The following is a 15,944-nucleotide window of genomic DNA, read 5'->3' as shown; positions in this document are numbered from 1 at the left end:
ACAAGTTGAGATAGCTGTGTTGTTTTTTAGATTTTGTCAATGAAATTGCTATAAAAATTTGTTTGCTTTCCAGTGAGCATCTGTCTTCCTTTTTCTCAAGTAAATACCCAGAACTGGTAAGTGCACATTCAGCCTCCTATGACATTTGCAAACTGTTTTCTGTAGTGGAGGAACCATTCCCCTAAGCAGCATGTGATGGTTCCTGATGCTGTCCCTCACTAGATGTAATCACTTTCCTTGATTTTAGATAGTTTCAAATGTTACAGTTTTGATTTTTTAAAAAATCTCTCTCAGCTGGACTATAAAATGAACCCTCTGCCAACTAAATGTACTTGGTTTTGTCTTGTCAAAAACTCACATTTACCAGAATCTCAAATTGTGCCCTTAGATGGCACTTGGTCTTTGCATATGTCACTGAGTCTAGAGGAAGTGGCACTAGCTTGCAGTGGTCTTTAATTCTTATGGCTGCCATTCTAGAAGGAAGCCATGTGATGTCACAGAGAGACTCTGGAGAACACCATGAGACGGTGGAGGCAAAGACCGGGTAGATGTGGAAGAGGCAAAGGCAGGCAACCCTTTCTCAGAGCCTCTGCAGGGAGCATGGCCCTGGAACCAGCTACCCCTGTCTACCATCTATTGGGATTAACCAAGGTACCTCTTTGAAGTCTATGCTGGCCTAGAACTTTTATTTTTTAGCATTGTAATTATCTACTGGGTGGAGTAGGGAGGAAGGGGATGGCCACAGTTTGTGTATGGAAATCAAAGGTCAACTTTCAGTGGCTGGCCGTTTCCTTCCATTATGTGGGTCTCATGATGTTGTGGGCCATGATTCCTCAGGAGATGTAGACAACCATCTCCTCACCCAAAACAGGAAACCAATGAGAGAATCTGAGCAAGGAGACCACAAGGTCCAGCTCTGTGAATGAGATGTTCTGGAGTTACAAGGGGTTACTCACAGGAGCAGGACTGACCCAAAGACAGCTGCAGCATCAAGGTCACCCCATCACGGGTAATAGCCAGTGAAAGCTGGAAAACTAGCACACACCGCACAACCTGCAGGAGGACCAACAGTTGAAGGGCTTCTTCAGTCAGCTCAGCTGGTCCGCAAGTGTCTCTCCAGTCCTTACTGTTTACATACACTTGGGAGCAGGGGGCCCTCATGATATTTGGTTAGTTTCAAAAACTTCCTGGAGCCTTTGAATCCAAGTGAGTACTTCTGCTTAATGAACACATGTAGCAGAATGTTCTGTGAAGGATTAAGAAATAGAGTTTACGTTCTCCCTCCTTCTGCTGCTCATTTAGACCTTGGGAGGTCAGTCCCGTGCTCCAATGTGGGTCTCTCTCTCTATCTCTGTCCAACGTCAGATGAAGGTTCTATGGTGATATGCAAGATAATCATCAGTGTGGCTATAGTAAAGGGCCAGTTCAGGCCCCCTCTCCTCAGCTGCTCAAGGAGCAAGCTAGGGACATCTCCTTGGACACCTGGGAACCCCTCTAGACTCCTGTGAGGGGTGCGTCCATTCACCGAGAATGGGACTGATCTAATGGGAGCTCACCAAGGCCAACTGGACTGGAACTGATGAAGCATGTGATCAAACTGGACTTTCTGAACGTGGCTGACGAGGAGGGCTGGCTGAGAAGCCAAGGACAATGGCACTGGGTTTTGATTCTACTGTATGTACTGGCTTTGCGGGAACCTAGTCTGTTTGGATCCTCACCTTCCTAGACCTGGATGGATGGGGGAGGAACTTGGACTTCCCACAGGGCAGGGAACCCTGACTGCTCCTTGGACTGGAGAGGGAGAGGGAGGGTTGGGGGAAGGGAAGGGAAATGGGAGGAGGGGAGGAGGTGAAAATTTGTAAAATTATATAATTTAATAAAAAAAGAAAGAGAAAAAAAGAAATAGAGTATTCTAGGATTTGTTTTTCTGGGGGTGTTTTGTTTTGTTTTTGCATTTTGGAAGGGAGCAGGTGGACTGGAATGCAGCCCTAATGTTGTTGGGTTTATTTATTTGCTTTGATTTTTTTAGATTTGTTTTTATTTTTATTTGTGTGCTCACCCAAGAAGGCCAGCAGAGGGCATTGGAGCCCCTGAAGCTGAAATTACAGGCAGCTGTGAGTCACTCTTTTAGGGTTTCTATTGCATGACCAAATCAGCTTGGGAGGGAAAGAGTTTATTTCAGCTTACAATTTCATACCACAGTCCATCATCGAAGGAAGCCAGGGCAGGGACTCAAGGCAGGAACTAGAGAAGAAGTCATGGAGGAATGCTGTTGTAAGGAGCTGCTTGTTTGTTTCCCAGATGCCCAGACTCCTGAAATAATTACATAGAAACTATATTAATTAAATCACTGCTTGGTCCATTAGCTCTAGCTTCTTATTGGCTAACTCTTGAATCTTAATTTAACCCATCTCCATTAATCTGTGCATCACCACAAGGCCATGGCCTACCAGCAAAGTTTCAGCGTGTCTGTCTCTAGCAGGGTCTCCATGGCTTCTCTCTGACTCTGCCTTTCTTTCTCCCAGCATTTGGTTTAGTTTTCCCTGCCTAAGTAAGTTCTGCCCTATTATAGGTCCAAAGCAGTTTTTATTCATTAATGGTAATCACAGGATACAGAGGAGAATACCATACCATTTCCCCTTTTCTCTTTAAATAAAAAGGAAGGTTTTAACTTTAACATAGTAATATTACATATAACAAAATAGTTATCAAGCAAGAATTACAGTTACAATATTTATATCTACTTTCTATCTATTCTTAAACCATCAAAGACTACAGAAGGATATAATATTACCTAAGTAAACAGAAGTGCATTGTAAGCAACTTCCAAAACTCTAGAAATTACAGAGACATATCACAGCCTGGACAGTCACCCAAAGTTATTCTGTACCAATGGGGCATCTATCTTCAGCCTACAGGCTTGTAGTGTCCAGCAGACTTTTACATGATGCAGGAAATTCAAAGACAGTTGTCTATGTTGGCAGTTTGCCAGTCACATTTTTCTATGTCTTCCAGAATGTCTAGCAGATTCTTTCATGAAGCAGGAATCCCGAAGGATCATCTCACCTTTAGGCAAGTTCAGCAGTCATTTTTCTGTGGGTCCTGCATGTCTAGTTCATCAAGCAGTCCAGGCAAGAGCAGTTTCTTACCCAAATGGCTAACCAACTCCATAAGGAGCCTCTTCGATGCCCATCTTCCTCTTGAAGTACATTGGTGCTGCCAGGAGCAGATGTGTCTCATGGTCATGAAAAAGTCCTAAATTCTTAAAATATGTTAAATGCCATATTCTGTAGTCTTTGAAAGGTTTGAGGAATGCCTATCCATCTAAAACACATCTCTGTACATCTAGAAAATCTAACTAACATGACTACAAGCTTGACTATTATAGATGATTATCTATTAACCTATATTTCTTAATTATACATTACATTTTTAAATGAGCTACACAAACACAATACCTTAATCAAGGGCAGAAATATACATATAACAAGATTGACCTTAAATTTGTATCAATAGAACAAGATCCATACCAGTGCAAATCTCTATAACATATCCCCCTTTAAATGTAAAGAAACATTTATAAACAATATTTGGGAATATGGGCATAGTTCTTCTCTAAACTGCTTCCTGCTGTTTATTGGGTCAAAAAAAATTGGAGGGGAGGTGTTCACAGAAACCTCTTCAGGGATCTTGGTGCATCAAACCACATTAGTCTGGAAGGAATCCACAAGTTCTTATCCTCTGTGGAAACAAAAGAAGAACCTCTTTTCTAAACCAATATATCCTTATACCCAAATTTTGAAACCAAGAAACCTTTAAAGTATATATGTTGGTTGCTTAGCTTCTTCACAGTCAAAACATTCACAAAACGCAATAATACACATAATCCAGACTCTGTGTATTTTCCATCTTTATGTGGCTTATTACTTTTCTTCTTTTAATCTGACTGTCTATGCTCTGTCTCTTTAAAGGTTTTATTTTATTTTTTAACAATTTATTTCTTTTTATAACTCCCTATACACCTTTTCTTCTCTCTCCCAACCCTGTGTACACTGTGACCCATTTAGAGGTCTTTTTTATCTGTATTTGTCTTTATTGCATATCTGTAATCCTTTTCTGACCAGAAGCACTTCTTCAAACACTACGCCCTTCTTATGAACTTAAGCGGCGCCATTGCTAGGGGAAATACAGCACTGCCTGCTTGCCTCACCCAGCCCAGCGTGGCAGAGCTGTTTGCTGCCTCTGAGAGCCATGATCACAGCCCCACTTTTAGGCACACAGCCAATCTAGGTTGCCATTAAGCAAGTTGTAGCGCTCTGCTCACAGACCCCATTTAAACGTTCCATAACCAGGCTTCCAGAAAGAGTCAGAATTTGCATTGTCATCATGGCCCAGAAAGCGGCATTTCAAAACTGCGGCTTCTTTTCTGCTACCGCTGAATCAGAAAGACCTCTCTTAAAGGAGCTGTAGCGTGCAGCTAGAAAGCAAAGCCAATTCGGGAGAAAATAATGTGGCTAAACTTTGTTTTTTAGTGTCTAGAATTCCTTTCCAAGACCTTTAAGGTTTTACGTGAATTTAGTCAACCACGTTGGAGCACCGATTTTTAGTGAGAAGGGCCACTTATTGATTCCTGGCTTGCTCCCCAAGGCTTCCTCAGCTGTCTTCTCAAAGCATTCAGGACCACCAGCCCAGGTGGGGGCACCATCCATAGAGAGCTGGGCCCTCACATATCCATGACAATCAAGAAAAACCCTCAGAGGCTTGCCCATGGAGTATTTCTTGATTGAGGTTTCCTCTTTCAAAATGTCTATGTCAAGGTGACATAAACCAGTCAGCACAACTTTCTGACAGCCATGGGTGTTAGGAGCCAGCTCACCAGCAAGCTCCTGTTAAATTATCTCTCCAGTTCTATGATTTAAAAATTGTTAAATAATTTGTTTGTTCTTATCATAAATTCTAGTTTAAAAAACTGTTTCTGAGGTTCAGTTAGCAAATAATAAAGTCCTGATTATCCCAATGTCAGTACAATGTTCTTCTAGCCCCAGAGGAAGAGAATGGTCTAACCCTCAACTCCTTGTTAGAATACTCTAGAGTCCTTAAAAGATAGAGGGACCTCCCCACCCCAAACCTTTGAAACAAGAGTGGAGCGTTTTGTTGCTCTACAGTCAGACACATGCATACTTCTAGCTCCGTTATCCTGCTAACTTGGCTGAAATAAAAGAATCCTTATAGCTCATTCTGACATAACTTGCTGAAAAACTATTGCGGCAGGACAGAAGCACAGACAACTGGCTTAGCACAGATGTGGAAGCAGGAAGTGCATCGGTAAGAACGGACAATCATTCCCTATTTGAGCAAGACTCCACCCGCTAGCAATGTAAGTTATATTGCAAGCTTACCAGTTGATCACTAGACATGATTATATGGCAATCTAGCACTGGTGCCTGAGCTCACGCAGCCCCTAGTGAGTCGTCGTCTGTGTTATGAGCTATGGTTAGCAACCATACTGTGCAATTTTACAAGCGCAGCCCGTGGAAGCAATCATGACTTCCACAAAAGTTTGCAGAGCGAGGCAGCTTGTCATTTGACCAGAGCCTGCGATACCCAATGACCCACATGAAGACAGGCCCATTCTCACACCTGCTCTGTGATGAGCATAGGGTGTTCTTTGTTTTGAGCAAACACAGGATTGGCTTAGTGGGCTGGGAAGATAAGGACTTATGAGACTGAACCGCCTCCTTCCAACTTTGAACAATTTCAAAGGTCAGGGCTTAGGGCTTTGGAACAGCTTGTGCACCTTCATGGTCTTGGGTCAGGCTGCACACAGACACAACCTCCCTCCTAGTCTCCATCCCACGCCCCCCACGTGTTGAAACTATAACGTAACTTTGGCAGAGTGCCCGAATGCCCTTCGGGGTGCTGCTGCCCAACTTAGCAGGTAGCCACTGTCCCTTCGTACACCAAAGGCTAAGACCAAAACGCTCAACGCTCAACTCATTTAAAAGAACAGCAGATCAGGGCTACAAACTTCACAGCTCCAGCGCACGAAACAGACGGTATTTGCTCCAGAGGTCACTGTTGTGGTTGCTTGCATCCTTCCCTTACCAGCTGATTAAATGTTGAGACTTCAATTGTGACAGTTGGGCTATAGGACTGCCTATCCCAGACAGACTTAGAATCTAATTAGATAATTAGACACATTAGGATAGGGAAACTGGGTGGGCTAGACTGAGTCTCCCAGAGTGGCATGCCGTTATTGCCATCATATATGGTTTGTATAATTTGGCTCAAATAGACAAATCAGGACCCTGACTACACCCCTTCAGGCCTTAGAGTATCATTAATTACATTTTAAAAGTTAGTTGGCAAAAACAAAAAAAGATAAAACTGAATCACTAACAAACCAGAAGTGTGGGTGCCTTCCTGAAATGACAGGTTTAATGCCCTGTGGACACAGCAGCATCTGAAGCCCGGCAACCATCCAGAGAGTTCTGCTTTCCTTCCAGAGTAAATTAATCCAGCCAAGTCTGGCTTGGTTTAACTGGAGCTTGGGGCGGGCGGGGGGGGGGGGGGGGGGGGAGGAGAGAGCGCGGCTATTGTTTGGGTAGTCTGAACAGCAAACTCCGAACTACAGAGTTACAGAGCTGCCTAGATTGCCGAAGGCTTTCGCAGACAAAGTACTTGACACCAGCTATTCGTGAACAAAAGAATTAATGAGGGTTAGGGATATAGCTCGGTTGATGGAGTACTCAATTGGCATCCAGGAAAACCTGGGTTCAATCCCCAGAACCTCATAAAACCAGGCATGGTGATTTACGCCTGTAAACCCCAGCATTTAGGAGGACAGGCAAGAAGGTCTTAGGTCCGAGGCCATCCTGACCTACAAACCGAGTTCCAGGCCAGCCTGAGCAAAATGAGATCTTGTCTCAAACAATAAACATCATCTCATGACAATTCTTAGATATTTTGGTGACCCTCTTCGAATGAAAACCTACGGAATGACGTCACCAGTTTATGATAAAGGGAGAAGAAAACTCAGGACAAGTGATTGAACAAAAGTGGCTGTAACAAACATGAGTTTCAGACTGTCAACCGCTGGGATAGGACATTATGGTCCTGCAGCATCACTGAGGTAACAGGCCTAATAGAACAGTTCCGAGAGACAGGCTTTCTCGGAGCCTGGCCACCAGTTCCCCCTCCTCCAAACCCAGGCAGCGCCCGCCCCCGCTTCTACTGATTGACAGGCAGCACAGCTACTCCTGGGGGCGGATATTTTGCCCGGGTAGAACGACAAGCCTGAGGGAGCCAATGGCGTTCCAGTAACGGGGTGGGCGGCGACGGGTCAGGTGCTGTGCGCTGGGGCTCCGTGCAGGTGAGCCTAGGATCTGGGATCCGCCGGCGTCCCTTGCTCCCGGCCAGCTTCCCGCCCCTAACGCTCCGGAACCTACCGACCACAGCGCGGGTGAGTCCCCGGGAATGAGTGGCCTCCCTCTCGAGGCCCACACTGGGGCTATCACCAGTCCTGGGGTGGGGGCGGGGAGGCCTAGTAACCCCGATGGTGAAGAGCCTGTGCACCCACCCCACCCCCTCGAACACCTTTCTTTAAGCCCACTCCTCTTCCCTGCCCTCTGCGCTTTGATTGGTGCTCTTGATTGCACAGGCTGTGGGGGTGGAGGAAGCTGGGGGCAAGGAAGGACTGAGAAGGCCAGCGTGATCTAAAGGTTTGCATCCAGATCTAAAGGTTTTCAGGGCTTTGTGCCATTTCAGCATAGAAAAGAAAGAGATCTGTCCTTTTTTCTCATCCCCACCTGCGCTGTCACCCACGTATTTATGTTGGTTTTTATTGACAAACATTTCTGAGCTTTAGACGGCACTTCATGTCTTCTCAGCTCAGTCTGCCCCAGGAAAACAGTTTTCTTCTATTTACTGCAATTAACTGAATTTCCTAAAATAGATGAAAATCAGATGTTCCGTGCAATTGATTCTTTCTTGGCGTTAAATTATATTTGGTTGATAATAAGTTTCCCTCATGTTAGTGGAATGGGAGACAAAACTGGGGGAAAGAAATAGGGGACGGAACCGGGATGGGTCACAAAGGTTAGTCAAGATACTTGCAATATCCTGCATACAATTAACTCCCCTAGTGCAGCCGTCATTAATGTTGCTTCCAAAATTGGAAAAAAAAATGAGTGGCATTCATGATACAATATTAAATTTATGTTTGGAATCATTGTCTTGAGATCAGTGTTTAAAAGAGTATCAAGTTTAGGTGAAACTACAGTTAAAAACAAAACAAATCTTAGTCTGGCAGTGGTGGTGCACACCTTTAATCCCAGCCCTTGGGAGGCAGAGGCAGGCAGATCCTTGGGAGTTCAAGGCCAGCATGGTTGGTCTACAAAGTGAGTTCCAGGACAGCCAAGACTACACAGAGAAACCCTGTCTTGAAAAACCAAAAAAAATGAAACAAAAACAGATCTTACCTTAAGCTCCCATGTGTCATTCACATACCGTTCGTGCAAGCAAAGCCAGCATGCCACACAGGTTACATTCATTCCAGTCTAGAATACAGCAGGGCAAGACTGGGCCTCTTCTGAGTTATGATAATGTCTTCACCGTGTTTGAATTAGGAAGATGCTAAAGCAGAATATAAGAGATTTCTTTGCATGAAGCCATGATGAGAACTGGTAAGATCGCACAGGATCATTTAACCATGCTTCTTCTTTGCATTGACTTTTAAGAAACGTGCAAATGTTAAAGAAAAACAAATGTGGATTCAAAGAAATTGAATCTTGGGAAATGGTTTTGCGATGCTGACTGATTGTAACCTGGGTCGAATTTGAGAAGTATGCTTCCATTTATACTTAGTTTAGAATCTGTTTGTGCAGTGCACAGAACCCTAAGATTTGATTGTTAACAAATGAATATAGATTACATTCTCTAAATATAGTTGAAAGTCACAAAGTTTATTTCATTCAAGAAACCATGTTTAGTTGGGCAGTGGTGGCACACACCTTTAGTCCCTGCACTTGGGAGGCAGAGGCAGGTGGATCTCTGGGTTCGAGGCCAGCCTGATTGATAAAGAGAGTTCTAGGACAGCCAGGGCTACACCAAGAAACCCTGTCTGGACAAAAACAAAACCAACCAAACAAAAAAGAAACATTTTTGTCACTTTTCTCTTTATAAAAATACCTTTTAAGACAGAAGATTCAAACATAGGGGTTGAGTATAAAAATGTATATTATATATGTGTGTATGTGTGTCTAAGTACCACTATTGAATAAGTTAATAGTATTTTCTGTTGCTAAGTTTCTGTATTTATCCTATTTATAATAAAGTCAGGAGTCCCTTAACTATATAAAAGTTTCTGAACAGAATTCTGGGTTGGGCATGTAAGAAGGGCTCAACAGGTCAGGTGCTTGCAGATAAACCTGACAACCTGAATTTACTCCCAAGGGCCCACATAGTAGAGGGAGAGAAGTTGTTCTCTGACTTCCACAGGCACATTATGGCCTACGTGTATATAAATGCCTACGTGTATATAAATGCACCACACACACACACACACACACACACACACACACACACACACACTCCAAATAGAAAGGTAATAAAAATTTGAAAGCATTCTAGATCCTTCTGAAAGTCTCTGAAAAGTCATATATGCCAATCATCTTTTAAAATGTCATTGTGGAGCCCATTTAAATGATTTCTTTAAGCAATATATTTTGATGTTTAGTGGAAAGTAAAAGTTTTTTTTTTTTAAATGGCACTTAAACTTTTTGGCCCTGGTGTCCTGTTGTCGAGTGGAGTTCTGCACCACAATTTTTCCAGGCTGTGACTCAGTTTGGAAGAAAATGTACAAATCCTAGTTGTTACCATTGACTTCTCTGTTTGTTCTACAGATTACCTTATGCTGAGCTGATCAAGGACTTTGAAAATGATTCCAAAGTTTTTCGTGCTGTCTTGCACACTGGCTGCCCTAACTCATTCAACTACATTTTCTCTCCAACCAGAACAGCAGAAGGTTCTAGTGGTTTCCTTTGATGGATTCCGCTGGGATTACTTATATAAAGTTCCGACACCTCATTTTCATTATATCATGAAATACGGTGTTCATGTGAAGCAGGTCACTAATGTCTTTATCACGAAGACCTACCCTAACCATTACACTCTGGTCACTGGTCTCTTTGCAGAGAATCATGGGATTATTGCAAATAACATGTTTGATCCTATTCTGAACAAATCTTTCTCTTTGGAGCACATGGACATTTATGATTCTGAGTTTTGGGAAGAGGCCACACCCATATGGATTACCAACCAAAAGGCAGGGCACGCTAGTGGTGCAGCCATGTGGCCGGGAGCAGACATAAGGATCCATGAGACTTTCCCTACCCACTACCTACCTTACAATGAGTCTGTTTCTTTTGAAGACAGAGTTGCCAAAATCATTGAATGGTTTACAGCCAAAGACCCCATCAACCTCGGTCTTCTCTACTGGGAAGAGCCTGATGACACAGGCCACGATGTTGGACCTGACAGCCCTCTCATGGGGCCCGTCATTTCAGACGTCGATTACAAGTTAGGGTATCTGATAAAAATGCTGAAAAAGGCCAAGTTATGGAATAACGTGAACCTTATCGTCACGAGCGATCATGGAATGACCCAGTGCTCTAAGCAGAGGGTGATAGAACTGGACCGCTATCTGGATAAAGACCATTATACCCTGATCGACCACTCGCCTGTAGCTGCCATCCTGCCTAAAGAAGGTAGGTCTGACCTCACGCCCACCCGAGCTTCGCACTGCACGCGCTCAGCGTTTGAGCTGCTGTCCTTCTGAAAGTCAGTGTGCTTGTGTCCTGACAGCGTACTAAGATTTAGGTCTTCGACTTTGAAAGCAAAGACCTCTTTTCTCGGAGTATAATTCCCCCACCTAAAATACTGACACCCGGGCTATAGGTTTTAAGCATTTTAGAATCACAAAGTATGATAAAAAAAATAATTATGACCCCCCCTTCTCAGGAGAAATGGATATGGCCTTTGAATATAATTACAGTCATCTCTTGGAAGCCTGTGACCATCAATAGACCCTTAATGAAGACCCCTTTACTAGAGAAGCAATAGAGAATAAGAAAGAGAAAGTGTGTTTGTCAGTCTCGGGTTTATTTTCATTTTGGTCAGCAAGTTTTAACAGTACCTTGCATCCTTTGTAAAAATCCTCAGTGTTGGCTACATTTAGGTAAACCTTTAACATCCAGAAGCCGTTATGTAGCTGAATGTGCAAGGCCCGCCTTTCCGAATGGGACAGTAGCACCTTGGAGGGTTGGACTAAAGTATCAAGGGAGAGAATGGAGTTTGAAACGCTGTGCTACCTCACCAGTGGGAATTGTGCGCTCTCAGGGGAGCTAAGCAGATTCTATTAAGTAGCCACGTGGACGTATGCATGTGTGCCTGGACACACAGTTTGCAACTCATAGGTCTATCAGTCCATCAGATTCCCTTAGGCAACTGGAGTGCTCTTGTGGTTTTCTCTTGTTGAGGTGCAGGGACTAGAGAGACAGAGGACAGATAGATTTGATGAACCAAAGTTAAAGATAGTGGCGAGGTGTGGTACATTGGAAATTCTGGGCTATTCTCCAATTCCCCCAATATATTGGGGGCCTTTCCATTTCTCAGGCTGCTCGCCACCTTTGATCATCCTCTCCCTACCCATGACCTCCACATACCATGCTCTTCTGCAGAGATTCTGTCCCTACACCCGTAGTGACTGACTGCCACGTGTTTAGTCTGAGCCGTGTTCTCATTTGGGTTTCACAAATCCTTGGTATTTGGTAGCATCTATAAGACAGATGATGTGTGTGCATCTATCTGCATGTTTAAGTCTTCAGAAAGTAGGGATTCCTGCTTCTCTTAAAGGCCCTTTATTCTGTAAGAGACTGTGCTAGTGACAGAGGAGTAACCATTTCTATTTCCCCCTCAAGATTCTTTCTTCTTCAGGGTGTGGAGTCCACCACGCATGACTCCTCCGTTTCTTGTGCTCGCCCTCCAGGCCCTTTTCATCAGCTGGGAGTCTCCTGTGTCTGCAGGCATGTGAATCTTGTTCTGGGAACCTCTCTCTTCCTTCCTCCATAGGGAAATTCGACGAAGTCTATGATGCGCTGGCCGGTGCCCATCCTAATCTAACAGTCTACAAAAAGGAGGAAATTCCAGAACGATGGCACTACAAACACAATGATCGAGTTCAGCCAATCGTGGCAGTGGCCGATGAAGGGTGGTATATTTTACAGAATAAGTCAGATGATTTCATGTGTGAGTATGTTATCATATTTCTTCCCATTCTGCACCGTTTCTTGCTAACGTGGAGGCTGTGGATAATACAGCAGTTTACTTGCTGATTTTTCTTAACTCTCTGTTACTTTACTGTTGAAGGGTCTGTGTTGTATCAGTACTCACCTAGAAATGTTTCTTAAGATATATCCATGACAGACATACAAGGTTGAGGATAGGGCTTGGTGGCAGACATGCTTGCCTAGCATGTTAATAAGGCCCTGGGCTTGATCCCCAACTCTGGGAGAAAAATGTATAAAAATGTTGCTTTAGATAGAATTGGGTCGCTGCCCTGTTCAGTGACTGAAAGCAAAGTAGTTGCATGACTATGTGATTGTGGTGTACGTGTGACTCCGAACAGCAGATATGTACATTCTAGTTGCTGAGCATTTTTACCCACAAATAATTTGTAAATCACTATTTGATCACGCCAAGGAAGCTGGGGAGGCTGTGTCATGGGAATCATTTCTACCTTCATTTGTTCCATTAACAAACTTTGCAGGTCTGAGCAGTCTCAGTGAAAAGGTCTGCTATCTTTGAGGATATATATATATATATATATATATATATATATATATATATATATACATACATACATATATTTTAAGTTAACATCCATTTAGGGAGACGTCATAGGTCTTTGGTTCTGTGAACTGCAATTGCTCAATGGGCTGCTCACATTTATTTTTTGATAGAAAACCTCAGTGATTCTGTTTCGATTACATTATTATGCTCCTATAGCCAATGGATAGGCTGCTACTATGGTCCTTTGCTGCCAGAATTCTACAAGTTACTGAGTCCAAAGGCAGGTGTTCTCAAAGGGCATCCCTCAGCACAACAGTATCCAGATCAGCCGGAAATGGCTGGAAAGGCACATCCTTGAGCCCAGTCTAGATGTGCTGAACTGGACACTGGGAGGACATGGCCTAGCCCTCAGTCTTTATGTGGCCCAAGGAGCCTCATTCACAGAGCGTCTGAGAACCATCTCCCCTGGGTACCCATTATTAATACTGCCCATTAAATCAAACATTTACTTTAACAACTACCCTTATTTAAGATTTCCTCTTAAATCTGGTTCTCTGGCACATGTTATATGAAAGAATTATTACTGCTTTCTTATATGACTTAGAATCTAGATCTCAACTTCTCACGGAAATGATGGCAACCACCCTTACATCAATTCTGGATAATATTATATAACGGCATATTTTCAGTGTTGTTATCAATTAAGCAGATGAGCAAAGTGCCTTGTCTGATACTTGCTATTGGCTCATAAGCCCAGAGTCATTCTTCCTTGAATAAATGGAAAAGAATTATGTCATTTAGAATGACTTCTGCAGGTGGATCAGATTGACAGGAAGACTTCAGATTACTTTTGAAGTGACAGATCTCAGTGACTTTCAGAGAGTGGACTTGACTTTTCATTTGCTACAGTTGGATGCTGTTGTGAATTTCCTTGTAGCAAGGATAAGTAAGAGAACTGGAGGTCACGAGTCATTTTCATTACTCTTAAATAAAAGCCTGCCGGTTTTCATCGGTCACCATCTTCCCAGCGACCATTGCCATGCCTTTGCTCTGATACCTTGTCAGCCAGCCATTCCGTTTTTAATAAGCAGCTCTAATCCTTTGCTTTCGAATGGAATCACTGGGTATCACGTCAGAAGACCGACCTCTTCAGTTTTTATTTGTAGCCACACTAAAACACAGAATACTAAGCTGTGTCTTGATCTGAGCCACGGAAGTCCAAACTTCTCACTATGCCTACACGTTCTGACCTGGGTTTCAGAGTGGGTCGTAGCTGTGACTAAAGGGTGGACTGCTGTACTGTCTTGTGTTTATGCATTGCTTTCACTTTCTGTTGGGGATTATGGGGTTTGCTTTTACCATTAAGACTAACACCACCTTACTTTAGAATGATTAGACATTGTAGCTACCCTGTTAGTATTTGCTAAACATCAACCAACCATAGAAAAAAAACAAAAATCAACCATCCACCTGCATTTCCCACCTTGAATTGACCCAGCTCTGCACTGTTCCCTTCCTTCTTTGCTGTTTAAGGGAGTAGAGACCATAAGAAAGATTTGTAACCATTTGATTTCTTGAGGTGATTTGTGGGGTCGACAGCAGCAGAGATTACAAAAGATGATTTCATTTTTGTAAAGTCAAATGGGATAAAATTTGCTCTTGAGGTCAGAACTTGACCCTACGATAATTCTTTCCATTTGAATGCCATCTGGTTGGCTAACTTATTCATGCATTTTCTCTTCACAGTAGGCAACCATGGTTATGATAATGCATTAGCAGAAATGCATCCAATATTTTTAGCCCACGGTCCTGCCTTCAGAAAGAATTTCACAAAAGAAGCCATGAACTCCACAGATCTGTACCCACTGCTCTGCCACCTCCTCAATATCACCGCCCTGCCACACAATGGATCATTCAGGAATGTCCAGGATCTTCTCAGTTCAGCAACTCCAAAAGTTACTCCTTACACACAGAGTACCACACACAAGCCAGGCGAGTATGAGCAAGAGGAGTCGTACCCTTATTACATAGGCATCTCTCTTGGCAGCATTATAGTCGTCGTATTCTTGGTAGTTCTTGTTAAGCATTTAATTCACAGCCAGATGCCTACTTTACAATATATGCAGATTGAAGTTGCTCAACCATTGCTACAAGCATAGTGCTTCTTTAACACGGAATTGCATATTGAAGTAGAGGTTGCAAAGTTCTATCAATGGTGAACCTTCAACTTCTAGGAAGCTGATTCCTAGACATCTGCATAGGCCATCAAGCAGTTAATCTTGGGCACACTCACACCTACCTACATACACACAGACAGATCAGAACGCTCCTGTGTGCACACGATCAAAGATGTCATCGAGAGAACATCTCCACTGCTTCCTCTGGCTTAGGGGGTAGATCCTGCTGTACTGGGGTTGGCACGTACGTACAGTGTACAGACTTAACAGCTTGGCACTATTGACAGTACCTCAGACGTTGCACTTCCCTATCCTACGAGGTACCTTTCTCTGAAATGCACTTTATAACTATGTCTAGTAACTTGGTTGACAATGACAACCGTTTGCATCTGTATCACCAAATACTAGCATTTCATGTACAGACTGAGGGAAGTTTCTAGCAATTCTCGAATTATGTAGAAATCTGTCTCCTTGAATGGGAGGAGGAAGAGAAAGGGAAGGTGTTGAAAACTCAAGGGGACCAAGTTTGTGGCCTGCATGTTGGAGAGATGCATTTCCAGCAGCAGGTTGCCATGTGGGCATTTCTAGTTCCGTCTCCTCACCAAGAGCAAAGTTTTCATTTACTTCTTTCCTCCGGTAGATTCAAACACTGAAAGATGCATTCTAAAGATCTTCCCATTAGTCATTGCTTCTTGTTGATGAGTCCTAGTCCTGACTCCATCATGAGGATGCCATACATGACCTCCTTTCTGTGTAGAGTAGCAGGGGTCTGAAGGGCAGAGACCAGGCACCTTCTCTGCAGTGTTTTTATCCTGCCTGTCATTATTTGCATATTTACTACCAATAATTTACTAATAATGTTATTAATCACATTAAAAATCAAGTGAGATTAAAAAAAATAGCATTTGGTTTTGCTTA

General features: G+C 43.2%; 1 protein-coding gene across 1 annotated transcript; it reads left to right on the top strand.

Annotated features, from left to right (window-relative positions):
* The first annotated feature begins 7,328 nt into the window (after window positions 1–7,328).
* Enpp5 (ectonucleotide pyrophosphatase/phosphodiesterase family member 5) lies at window positions 7,329–15,944 on the top strand. Its single transcript, XM_038342336.1, has 4 exons — window positions 7,329–7,462; window positions 9,903–10,766; window positions 12,130–12,306; window positions 14,596–15,944. The coding sequence occupies exons 2-4, from the start codon at window positions 9,938–9,940 to the stop codon at window positions 15,006–15,008; spliced, it is 1,419 nt and encodes a 472-aa protein (XP_038198264.1). The 5' UTR covers window positions 7,329–7,462; window positions 9,903–9,937; the 3' UTR covers window positions 15,009–15,944.

Source organism: Arvicola amphibius, chromosome 9 (genome assembly GCF_903992535.2).
Source record: "Arvicola amphibius chromosome 9, mArvAmp1.2, whole genome shotgun sequence".
Classification (NCBI taxonomy): Eukaryota; Metazoa; Chordata; class Mammalia; order Rodentia; family Cricetidae; genus Arvicola; species Arvicola amphibius.
This window is presented reverse-complemented; position numbering and strand designations above follow the sequence as displayed.

Excerpts from the sequence above, each read along its gene's own strand:
- Enpp5 (XM_038342336.1), top strand. The coding sequence starts at position 9,938 with ATGATTCCAAAGTTTTTCGTGCTGTCTTGCACACTGGCTGCCCTAACT. Across the intron at positions 10,767-12,129 it reads TGCCATCCTGCCTAAAGAAG|GGAAATTCGACGAAGTCTAT; the intron begins GTAGGTCTGACC and ends CTTCCTCCATAG. Across the intron at positions 12,307-14,595 it reads TAAGTCAGATGATTTCATGT|TAGGCAACCATGGTTATGAT; the intron begins GTGAGTATGTTA and ends TTCTCTTCACAG.